At 42.9% G+C, this 12,502-nt stretch overlaps 1 protein-coding gene across 4 annotated transcripts in view; it reads right to left on the bottom strand.

Moving 5' to 3' along the window:
* The window catches only part of GLI2 (GLI family zinc finger 2), a 192,844-nt gene that overhangs the window by 60,425 nt on the left and 119,917 nt on the right, over positions 1-12,502 (bottom strand). Inside the window, exon 3 of one of the 4 annotated variants that reach the window (XM_028742935.2) lies at positions 1,445-1,550. The exons of 1 other annotated variant lie outside the window; for it this stretch is intronic. In XM_028742935.2, coding sequence (XP_028598768.2) covers positions 1,445-1,550 — 106 coding nt within the window. 2 more of the 4 variants (XM_028742951.2, XM_028742945.2) reach the window with 2 other exon arrangements.

Here is a 12,502-nt window from a genome sequence, read left to right as displayed (position 1 = left end):
GTTGCTTCCAAGGGAACTCAAAGTGACTTGCATTAAAACTGACTGACATGATAGAGGTGTCTTATTATTGAACTGCTCCCCTCAGCTCCTCTTGATGGGGGCATTTCCCTACAGTGATCAACATGCTGACCATGCAGTGATAAATCCAGTGAGGGATATTCCAGGCCAGCTAGGGAGGCACATTTTGTCCCAGGCGCTGTGCCTGGTATTTTTTGGCAACAATGAAGCAGTTAATACCCTTTTCAAAGACCTCCGCAACTCCCCATTGCATGAAATTGCCCAGCTGTCAGACCTTCAGACTCGCCTTCATCCTCACAGCAGTTCTTCTCCTGCTTAAAAAGGGGGATATCCGGAAACAGGGCATTCCAGAAGAGGAAAGGGGGAGGAAACTGTCAGCTGTGCTGCTCTTCATCACGTCCTTAGGAGACGGCATATTTTTCTCTTCACTGATTGCAGCTGGATTTGGAAACAGCCAGAGTAGGATTTTGACCCCTCTCTAGAGACATTTTCTCCTCTTTCTCCAAAGTCTTATTTTCATCTCTAGTGAGTAACTTGCTGTCTATCACTGGCTGCTGAGTAAGTTTCAAAAGTATGAACACCTAAAAGTGTAGCTGTGCCTCTGGGGTGCACACAGAGGAGGGCCTACTGAAAAAACTTATGAAAGGCAGTGAAGCCCTGTATTTGACTGGAAGTGGAGGAACAAAGATGCCCGTGTGTATGTGCCAAGAATCTGCAGCAGCAGAGCAGAAAAACATTTTATTACTAGCATTATCATTATATTTATTTATCTCCCACCTTTCTCCTGAGCTGGGATTAGAAAACATAGCAGAATGTGGTACCAAAGCACAGGACTCAGTTTCCTGAGAATTTCAGTTTTCTGCCTTTCTTTGGCAAATTTCTTTCTTTCTTTTGCGGATTTCTAGTCTTTAGCAGCACCTCCTGGAATCTGAGAAGCTGGAAAGAAAGCCAACTAACAGCATTCTACACATGTCTACTAAGTAAGTCCTATTGAGACCAATGGGACATACTCCCAAGTAAGCGAGTAGAATTGTTGCATGTGCTGTAGCACACCATCTCTCTGGCATATTTCTGTATGATTTATTCCATTTCTGTTGGAAAGTGGAAAGAGCAAATTAAGGACCTTATAGAGCTGTGGCAATCAGCAATGGAACTATTTACACAGCTGAATGGCAAACTATAAAGATACACACACCTCTGTGATTTCTGCGATTTGATAACACCTGTAGAGTCGTCAATATTCCAGTTAACAAATTTATACAGAGGACAAAAGAGATAGATTCTGAGGAAGCTAAGAATAGAATGCTTACCCTTGCAGAAAGGCCTTGCTATATATGCTGTAGCATATTTCTTTCTTTTTCCTGTCATTAAAGTCCAACACAGGAAGGAGGAGGCTACAGCACCAGAGCAAACTGGTAAAACTTACCCATGAATGGCATGGATAGAGTGAGGTTCATAATGGTATCTTCCTTCCTGGTGACGCATGTCAATTGGCAAAGGAGCATGGAAGGCTGGGAAAAGATGCTGTGGCACTGTGGAAGGAAAAAGAAGAAAAACGGCTTCAAAAAACTTCCTTCATTTTATTAAAAAGAAGGGGGGGAAAGCCCCACAAAACAGTTTCAAAAGCACTAAAGCTCCATGCATTTCAGAGCAAGTGCAGAGCCAAACAAGGGGGTCTTCGAGATATCTGTACTATCGTACACCAGAGAAGGAGAATGAATAAATAATCAAAGCCATTTGGAGAAATCCTACATCTTCGACATAAAAGATCTCCAACAGGGTTTTTGACAAAGACAAGCAGCTAAGCGCTCTTTGAACTCAGGGAGATTATAGGAAGCACCAAGGAATACTCGGATCCCAGTGCAAATCAGAGTCGACAGAGCTTGGCGGAACCCAGACCAGAACTGCTTCCACTGTCAGCAGTAGCAGCACCTTTCCCTAAGGTATATACACAAACATCCCAACTTGGAAATATTTATCTAAGAGTGGAACAGGCAAGCAAAGCACCAATGTGAACTCTTTAAAAAAAAATAAAAAAATTCAAAATTAAAACAAAACATATTATCCAAAAACAAATCATCCTTATTCCCCCCCCATTTTTCCTCCCTCCCCCCACCCTCCCACACAAAACCCACCCAGCTCCACCCCCCGGCTTCCCTTAGTTCCAGTCTTTGGTTTCTCTGGGAATGCTGTTTTCTGCATGTTACAAAGTTGTATAGATCCTCAAACTATTTAGCTGATTATTATCAATAAAAAGTTTGTGAATGTTTATTCAAAGCCAGCCAAGGAGTCCAGTTCGCTTTGTTGCGTCTTCAAATACTTTGTAAAGGGTTCCCATTCATCTTTAAAGTCACAGTTATCCTTGTCCCATAGCTTATATGTCAGTTTTGCCAGTTCTGCAAAGTCCATCAATTTTTCTTGCCATGATTCTTTAGTTGGGGTGAGAACCAATGTGAACTCTTTAAGGAGTAAGAACTGGAAAGGATATGTGGCTGTGGTCCCACTGAAAGAGACTTAATTGGCCTTACTTATCATCATTTGTGGCCCCACTGATGTGCATTTCCCCCCACTTCATTAAAGAGGTCTGCAAAGACCGCAGAACACCTACAGTGGCTGAAAGCTACAAGCCTTGGTATTTATTGCCCGTCCCCAAAGTTAACAGTGTGATTATCTGAGAGCTGTAAAGCAGTTGGGAAATTCACTGCACACAAATGATAAACTGACTAATGCATTTGTATGACCTCTCAACTCTACATTTAGATCCTGCTTTCCTTCCGCCATGAAACCCAAAGCAGCATATATGTGGTTCACAGGCATTGAACCAACCTGACCCAGACCTGCTTAGCTTCAACAAGATGGTAGCCTAATGCCCTCAAACCATGCCCTAGAACACCAGTCTTCCATTGGTGGGTTGGAACTCACGACCAGGTCACAGTCTGATCTAAGTTGGGTTGCAAGAGAAGCCATACCACCATACAAATATAATAAATATAAATATAATATGGTGCAAAATTAGGAAATGGGTCCCTGAATGCATTCATTATTATTATTAAAGGTGGGTCCAGGCAATGTAAATAAAAATGCAAGAGGGATTGGGCACTCCCTGACCCTTTTGACTTTATTAGGAGGAATAAAAACTTAGCTATAGAACATCCCCAACCCTTCTTTTCACTGTGGTCTTGTCAGCACAAGAGGAATATTTGGAAACTGCTTGAACTGCACAGTGAACAAAAGCGAAAGAATACAGAAGATTTATATCTCTATATCTATCTATTATCTATCTATCATCTATCTATCTATCTATCTATCTATCTATCTATCTATCTATCTATCTATCTATCATCATCTATCTATCTATATCTATCATCTATCTATCTATCTATCATCATTATCTATCTATCTATCATCTATCTATCATCTATCTATCTATCTATCTATCTATCTATCTATCTATCATCTATCTATCTATCTATCTATCTATCTATCTATCATCTATCTATCTATCTATCTATCTATCTATCTATCATCTATCTATCTATCTATCATCTATCTATCTATCTATCTATCTATCTATCTATCTATCTATATCTATCTATCTATCTATCTATCTATCTATCTATCTATCTATCATCATCTATCTATCTATCTATCTATCTATCTATCTATCTATCTATCATCTATCTATCTATCTATCTATCTATCTATCTATCATCTATCATCTATCTATCTAGCATCTATCTATCTAGCATCTATCATCTCCATCCCTCTGAAAACCACCTGGCTGCCAGGGCTGTTGAGAGAGGAGTAAAATCAGAGATGATGGTGTAGAAAGAGTTCAAGGTTCCATAGCAGCCTTGTTCTAAGAGTCGCAGGGGAATCCTGGCAGCTATTTTGCAGCCTGGCCAATGTCAGCACACAGTAGAGTAACTGTTAAACCTCCAAAGAGAAAAACAACAACAACTATGGAGTTAATATGAATGAATTATGGGTCCACTACCACCTCCCCAACCCCAGCCATTCCAGGTTCTATGTAAACATTGATTTGACACTGCTCAAAGGGCCTGTGTAGTAGGAATCTTTTAAATAAAGATGCAGCTCGTGTCTGCCCAAGTGGAAAGGGCATCCTGACCCTGTTTGGTCTCAGATGAAAACAAAATCTCATTCACACTCCAGTTTTATAGCCACTAGACTCTTCAGTGCCAACCTCTGTCCAACTCGATGCCAAGTCCACAAGCACTTAACAGTTTTCAGTGCCAAGGCTTAACCCTGAGAGAATCAACAATAGAGAACATGTGTAGAATGTACTTCCTTTCCAACTGAAGTGAGCTGGCGAGTCCTTCGCTGGAAAGAGTTGTGCAAACAAGGCCTTTGTCTCATACTGGGTGACCACTTCAGTGGTACACCCAGCTTTGGAAAGCTAAACTCCAGCACACTGATTTAGGGGACGCTAACATGTGGCCAGCACCATGCCTAACTTGGTAAAAGGTAAAGGGTAAAGGTACCCCTGCCCGTACGGGCCAGTCTTGACAGACTCTGGGGTTGTGCGCCCATCTCACTCTATAGGCCGGGGGCCAGCGCTGTCCGGAGACACTTCCGGGTCACGTGGCCAGCGTGACAAAGCTGCATCTGGCAAGCCAGCGCAGCACACGGAAACGCCGTTTACCTTCCCACTGGTAAGCGGTCCCTATTTATCTACTTGCACCCGGGGGTGCTTTCGAACTGCTAGGTTGGCAGGCGCTGGGACCGAGCAGCAGGAGCGCACCCTGCCGCGGGGATTCGAACCGCCGACCTTTCGATCGGCAAGCCCTAGGCGCTGAGGCTTTTACCCACAGCGCCACCCGCGTCCCAAAGAAACTGGCCCATCTTTTGTATCTGTCAAGGCAAACTTTGACGCTTAAGTCCCAATGGGGAAATGGAGGTAAGAGCTCGCTCACGCATGATGACGTATTGGCAAACACCTGTTACATACTCCATATACATGCTGAAAGAACCTTTATCACACATGTTTGCAAACATCCATTTGTTGCTTTAGTATGCATTTTAAAACATAACATGTGTTGTAGCCATTAGAACTCAGGTTGAATCCCTGACACCTCCAGTCAAAAGGATAAGAGGTAGGAGGTGATGAGAATGGCTTCAGGTAAAACCCTGGATAGATGCTGCTATGTGGATCATGTCATTAGTCATTAGTTGGATCAGGAAGGAGCCAGGAGTTTCTTGTCACTGTTCTGCTCTTGCTGCAGTGAAAGTGACAATAAAGTTCTTGTCTAGCTTCTTGGCTGGCATTTTCACTAAGCCTTTCATGATAACTACTCAATGGACAAGTATTCTTACCGGGTGTGAGGCAGTTACATAGTTATACACACAGGGGTTAAAAGAGGTGGACATCCTTGGAATGTTTAATTATTAGTTATTAACGACATTTTTTGCTTGTCCTCTAGCCAGTGTACATAAAGAACTAAAGACTTACATGGAAGCAAGCTCCCAAGAAATCCGTCTAGACTTACTTCCCCACAAGTGTATTTATGAAATGATGGGTCTGACCCTTTAGTATGGTTCTGCTATGGTCATTCACTGCGTATTTCTGCCTATTAGTGTGATTGCTGATCTTTTGTTGATGTTGATGAACTGTGTATGAAATGATTTTATTGTGGTTTAGTATATAAATGGCCCTGGGATCATTTGAAGAGCAAGATTATATCTAAAACAATTAAATCTAAATTTAATTAAACTAACTACCAAACAAGCAAGCAAACAAACAAACAAACAAATATGGGATATTATAATTAGAAACCTGGTATTGGTGTGTGGGATGATGTATGAGGTCACGTGGATAAAGAGGACAAAATAAATTGTACTGTAGCATGGACATTGAGTTTACAGGAGCCCATAATAATTAAATGGGAAGACCCAACCTTGTTCACTCCAGATGTTGTTGGATGACCAATCCCATCACCCTTGACCAATAGCCCTGCTAGCTGGGGCTGATGGGAGTGGTTGTCCAACAACATCTGGCTACCTCTGCATTAAAGGAAGGAGAATACAGAGAGATTGTACTTAAGAAATCAAACAACAGAAGCACAGGATCTCATATTTTTCTTGAAAATGTGGACATTTTCTCTGACTGTAGAAAAGCCTCTTCTTCTTGTCCTTGGTTGCCTGGGCAGATTATTAATATTTCGTGTATTAGGAAGATTGCAACCTTGTTACCTGTAACTTTCCAGGGGGCATGTAAACACTAGCCTTAGGCAAAGAAGGGATATAGAACAAAGTAAATATAAAGATGATCTCCATGCACTACCAATCACAGAATGGGAATCCCTATCAGAATCAGCATTTTTATTTTTGTTTTCTGGAGACAGAAACAATTGCCTGATTTCTCGAAGGGTAAGCATACATTTCAAGAGAGAGAGAGAGAAATCTCTTTCAGCAGTCTAAACAGAAAATGCAATTTCTTTAGTTGCCCTTGTTGGTGTCTCTTCCTTGAATGTTGAATTCAAATAAATGAGGGATAAGACAAGACTGAAGTGGAGAGCTTTAAACCAGTGGTTCCCAAACTCCCCCCCCCCCCCCATGGACCACTTGAAAATGGCTAAGGGTCTTGGTAGACAGAGTAATGACTTTTCTGCCAGTTTTAGCAATTGTAATCTGCTGTGCTACATGCTGTGTGCTTTTCAATTGTATTTTTACAGACATACTTACAGACTCCCCAAATGAAGCTCACTGACCCCCAAGTGGTCCACAGAGCACCATTTGGGTAGTCCTGCTTTAAGCTTATTTACACATTTTGCCTTTTCCTATCTAGAATATTGTATAATACACATCATATTACTGCAATGAATAGGAACCAGGCTGGACATCTTACAACAAAATCCTATACACGTCTGCTCCAATGTAAGTCCCACTGAGTTCAATGGTCCTTACTCCCAGCTAGGTGGGCATAGGTTTGGAGACCCAGCACAATAATTTACAGGTTGCTAAGCAGGACATGCAGATTAATACTAAAAGTGAATGAACTCAAAAGCTCCATGAGATTAAAGGGGCAGTTGAACTACTACCCTGATATTGCCCCCTTGGTGTTGGATAATTTCCACATTTCCCACATCCATGTGTTGAGTGCAGTGGTTTAAGCTGACACCAGTACATGTGTGGAAGCCATGGCAGCTGTAACTCTGTGCTAACAGAGTTTCAACATCAACAGAGTCTGTGTGTGCAGTCCTTCCCCACTGCAGATGCTTATGCTCAGTACATGGCTGTTGGAGTTGCACAACATTGGGTTCATGGCCCCACTGCCGCTTTAATTGTGTGGAGCTCCTTTATGTAATTAATGCAAGAAGGGGGCTGTCCACTCTCCGTCCGCATTACTGGCTGCTGGTGGTGTGGGTGGACAAACACAAAAGTCTAATGACATCAAATGCAAGGCGTGGGATAAACTTACAGACGTTATGGAGGGCGGGGAGGAGAAGAGATTTCACTTTATAACATCTAGTTTTGCTGTGAGGAACAAAATGGAAACACACCCCTTCCTCTTTAAGCAGTTATAGCTGGTGGCACGGGCCTCATTTTCATTTGATGTCCCTTAGAGTTCAGGAACTTGTGATTCAATCAGAATCCTAGATAGCAAACTGCCCCCAGGTTATCAGTGTTTTTATGATGTCATCTGAATAATGATCTTGCTGTTTAAGGGAGTTGAATGGGCAGAAGAAAGATCTCTTGCCTGAAAGCGCCACAACCTCCAGCTTAATGCACCGTTAATAATAGACTGGGGTGAATTATCAGAGGAGAGAATAGGGAAGGGGTCAGAGAAGGTCTGAGACAAAAGAGCGGGGGGTGGGGGGAACTGGGTCACAGCAAGCATGACAGAGCATATCCTATGGGTACGCCGGTGGGATTCTCCGCAGATGAAGTCACAGCTACCACACAGAATTGGAACGTGCTGGGAAAGTCATCTGCAGGAGCCCCATCCAACTAAGGGGGTGGGTGAGAAGCAGAGCAGAAAGCCAAACTTACAGTAGCTCTGACTTAACCTGCAATCAAAACTCCATTAAGGGCTTACATTTAATAGCGCTTCAAGTAAGATGACTTATTTGAAGCAGTTTACAAAATACGCCCAGTGCAGAACGAATGCACTCTGTGCCAAAGAAGGTAATTATGTGGTTGCTAATTACACTTTGTCTGCACATTTTAAAGCCAGAGGTGAATGTGTAACTTGAGCTATAAAACAAAGCCTCATTCAAATTGCTGCTATAGTTCCCTCCTCCCTGCGCTGCTGCATCAGTGGCAGGAATTATCTCCCCCCTCATTCCCACCCCCACCCTCCTAGCAAAACAAAAGAGGATACAGGTACACAGAGAACCATGTGTGATGCATTCCACACTCTCAGCATTGCTTTCTACAGATCATTCATGCTTTAATCATCCATGACAAAAAGATGTTGGAGAAAACTACTGTTGCTGTTTTTTTTTTAACCATCTGGAGATTTGCATCGCCTCCTGTTGCATTATTTTTAAGCTATGGGTGGAATGCAGTTGGTTTCCTTGCATGAAGGGATGGGCTTTTGATCCAGTGAGGCATCACTAGTGGAAGAGGAGGAGATGGTTGTTGTTGTTTTTTTTAAAAAAATACAAATTCCCACTTTCCATCACTGTCTCCCATGCCACTTCCCACCCTTTTTCTGGAGTTGATTTTCAGGGAATGTTGAGGGTTGCAAGGTGGAGGGGAAATGGGGGGGGGGAATCCCCTCCCTTCTTCTTCTCTTAGTGGGTGCTTCCAGTGGAACAAAAGCCCACCTGTGAGTGCAAGGGCACCTGCTGCATCCCAGCAAGGGTACTTCATTGAGATGGAGATGATATGGGCTAAGTGGCAAGTTACTACCTGATAAATGTTCAGCTGCATAGACCCAAAAATTAAAATGGCACGGCAGGACAAGAAACTGGGGGTTGCAACTGTTAGCTTTTCACAAAGCTTTACAGCATTTTGACCTCTTATTTCTCTCACAGCTGAAGATGCAATCCTTGCAGTAGTTCTTCCCCTTCCAGCCCTTCTAGGTGCCACCATGGACAGCGAAATTTAAAAGCCAAGAAGTGCCCAGGGAGGGCTTCAGGGGAAGAAGAGTAGAGAAGCAGTAGGAGGGTGTGAGTAGGTCTGAGGGAGCAGAAGGGAACAAATCCAGGATGACTACAGGTAATAATTTACCTAGTGGTAAGCTTACCAGAGTGTGCTTGTAAGAACTTAGTAAATAAGTGTTCGGCTGTATTTGCTTGCCAAGAGAAATGTTGAAATACACTACTTTCCCACTTCTCCCTATTTCTTGGGTGACTATAGGCAACTATAAATGGTAACTTACTTTGATGTGAATCCAATCACTTGATAAGCCTGTCATCCAAGTAGAGAGGTTTTTTAAATAAATAAATAAATAGGTTGTGAAATTCCCCTTGCACCTTGGCAGGATGCTACAGAGAACCAGTTTACCATAGGAGGGCAGGGAGAGTGTGATAAGGTACCACTTTTGCATTCACCCACTGAGATAATGGAAGAATGGGTCCTGGAGGGAGGAAGTCAAGGACTGCCTTCAAATTCTACTAAGTCCTTCCAACCTCAGTTGGAAAAAGTACTCTGGGCCACAGCAAATTTCTGGGAGCTCAGGAGAAATGCTTGGCGCAGGCCTATTCCCAAACTGTAAACCTGATCCTTAAGGGTCAGGACAGGCCTGTTCCATTTTAATCTCAGCATCCATCACCATTTACCATCATTATCTCTATTTTCTTTGGATTGGATTTCAGTTTAGTTTCCCTAATCCAGTTCATCACTGACTGCAAGCACTGACTCAGGGTGCTCAACTGGATTTATATTTATTTTTCAAAAAGTATTTATATCTCACCCTCCCACAAACCATCAGAGCAGTGTACAGCATCATAAGAACAATTAAAAGCAACAGAAAGCAATCATGAAAATGGCTGGCTCCTCAAAGGATATTTTAGACAATCTGAAGGGTTCTGAAGGAAAGGATAAACAAGTGTGGATGTCACCCATATACTGATGTCATCATATTCCATAACCTTAAGTCACATCCACACTGAACACTCAAAGCACTCTTATACCACTTTAACAGTCATGGCTTTCTCCCAAAGAATCCCAGGGACTGTGGTTTGTTAAGGGTGCTGAGAGTTGTGGAACTTGTATTCATTCACTGCTGCTTAGGGGTGCAAACATATGTATGCATGTGAGAGACGGACACACTTCATGTATTTGCTCCAGGACACATCAGTGTTTACCCACAATAATTATAATATTTGGAGCTGCCCTAAGGATTTGCCTTATATGGGGCTGTAAATTAGATGCGAATGCATAATCCACGCAGACATAATTTACCCATGCTGCCTTTTAGCTACCACTCTAAGGCTTGTGTTGGAACAGTTGGAACAGATCTGAAAAGTGAGCAAGGGGACTCAGGTAGCTCCACACACCAGAGTCTATGATCAAGTACAAAACAACCCCTCTGCAGCACCACATATCCAACTCAATGGTGTAACGTTGGAAAATGTCGATCACTTCTCCTACCTAGGCAGTTATCTTTCCACAAGGGCCAACATTGATGCCAAAATCCAGCATCGCCTGAGCTCTGTGAGTGTGGCTTTCTCCCGATTGAAGTGCAGAGTGTTTGAGGACTGGGACATTCGCAGGGAAAACAAAATGCTTGTTTACAAAGCTATTGTACTACCATGCTTGTGAAACATGGACCACTTATAAATGTCATCTCCAGCTCCTCGAAAGATTCCATCAAAGGTGTCTCCAAAAATTTTTACACATCACTTGGGAAGACAGGCAAACTAATATCAGTGTTAAAGAAGCAAAGATCACCAGTATGAAGCAATGATTCTTCAGCATCAGCTTCGTTGGACTGGTCATGTTGTGCAGGTGCCTGATGATTGTCTTCCAAAGCAACTACTCTATTCTGAACTTAAAAATGGAAAGCGTAATGCTGGTGGTCAACAAAAGACGTTTAAAGACTGTCTCAAGGCAAATCTAAAAAAAGTAGTATAAACATGGACAACTGGGAAACACTGGCCTGCGAGCGCTCCAGTTGGAGAACAGCCTTTACCAAAGGTGTCATGGGCTTCAAAGACACTCAAAATCAGGACGCAAGGGAGAAACATGCTAAGAGGAAGGCACGCTTGGCAAATCCACACCATGATCAACTTCCGCTCGGAAACTATTGTTCCCATTGTGGAAGGATGTGTGGATCCAGAACTGGCCTCCACAGTCACTTATGGACTCATTGTTAAAACTGTGTTTATGCAAGACAATCTTACTCGGCTATGAGTGATCGCCAAAGAAGAAGACGACTGAAATTGTAAGCAAAGGATGTTTGTTCCATAAGACATCACTGTGAGACAGCTTAAGCAGGCATCGTTCTGCCCTGGTAGCCAGTGCTTCTGATGGACACACAGGAAATGCCAGCATGAATAATGAGAGAATAATGTCCCTATTACACAGTTTCCTAACATCCCCTGCGGTTGAGGGTCAGTGATACACTTTAATTCAGACCCACTTACTGCAAATTGAAGTGTTATTACTCTCTTTTAAAAATTGGATCTTTTCTGTTGAACCCCTAGGTTTTATTCCTCAACTGTGCCATTGACTCACTGCAAAACTAGCAGTCATAAAACCTTCACTGGAGGTGCGGTGAAATTTAGCTCTGGCCTATAATCTGCTTGAACACCCCCTGGTAAAAGTCTAGGCAGAAAGACTATTGTTCTACCAGAGGTTCTGGATGCTTTCAGTTATGGGGAGGGCTAGGAAAGGATGCAAAGGTGTCCCTGAATTTGTTCTAGCCCCATGAAGCTAAATAATTTATAATGGTGCAGTGCAGTATCAGCACACTTCTTGAAGCATAGCGGAAGGTGAAGCCTTTGGAGAAGCAACAGCTCTTATGAATCATGATGGAGCTTTGGTTTTCTTACATTATGTATCTATTGTTTATATAGTGCCATCAATGTGCACAAGGCTTTACAGAGCAAGAACTGACCCTTCTGTAAGGAAGTTACAATCTAGATCAGAAGTGGGGAAAGTGCCACCCTCCAGATGTTGCTGGACTCCAGCTCCCATCAGCCCAACCAGCCTGGCCAATGGTCATGGATGATGGGAGTTGTAGTCCAGCAACATCTAGAGGGCCACACCTTCCCCCGCCAGGCATTGTCTTTGAACTTCCTAGGCCACCCTTCTCCAACTGCTGTAGGGGCAAGAAGTGAGTCCTGCTCATTGCAACTGGCAAGAGGGGAATGTTGAAGATGGGATTTTGGAGGAGAAGCAGCTGTTTCATCCTCATGATGTGGTTGCCAGGTTATTAAAGAGACAGCATGAGTTCTGGCTGATGACCTGGAAATCCTATGTGTGTATGGCCTGTATCTTTAACCAAGATTCCTAGTCTGTAATAGAAATTCCCCTCCCCTCTCTGGGTGTGGTTCCCTTCATAGCTCAGTGG

The sequence above is a fragment of the Podarcis muralis genome, chromosome 1, assembly GCF_964188315.1.
Source record: "Podarcis muralis chromosome 1, rPodMur119.hap1.1, whole genome shotgun sequence".
Lineage (NCBI taxonomy): Eukaryota > Metazoa > Chordata > Lepidosauria > Squamata > Lacertidae > Podarcis > Podarcis muralis.
The sequence above is the reverse complement of the archived record's forward strand: the minus strand, read 5'-3'. Positions and strand labels throughout refer to the sequence as shown.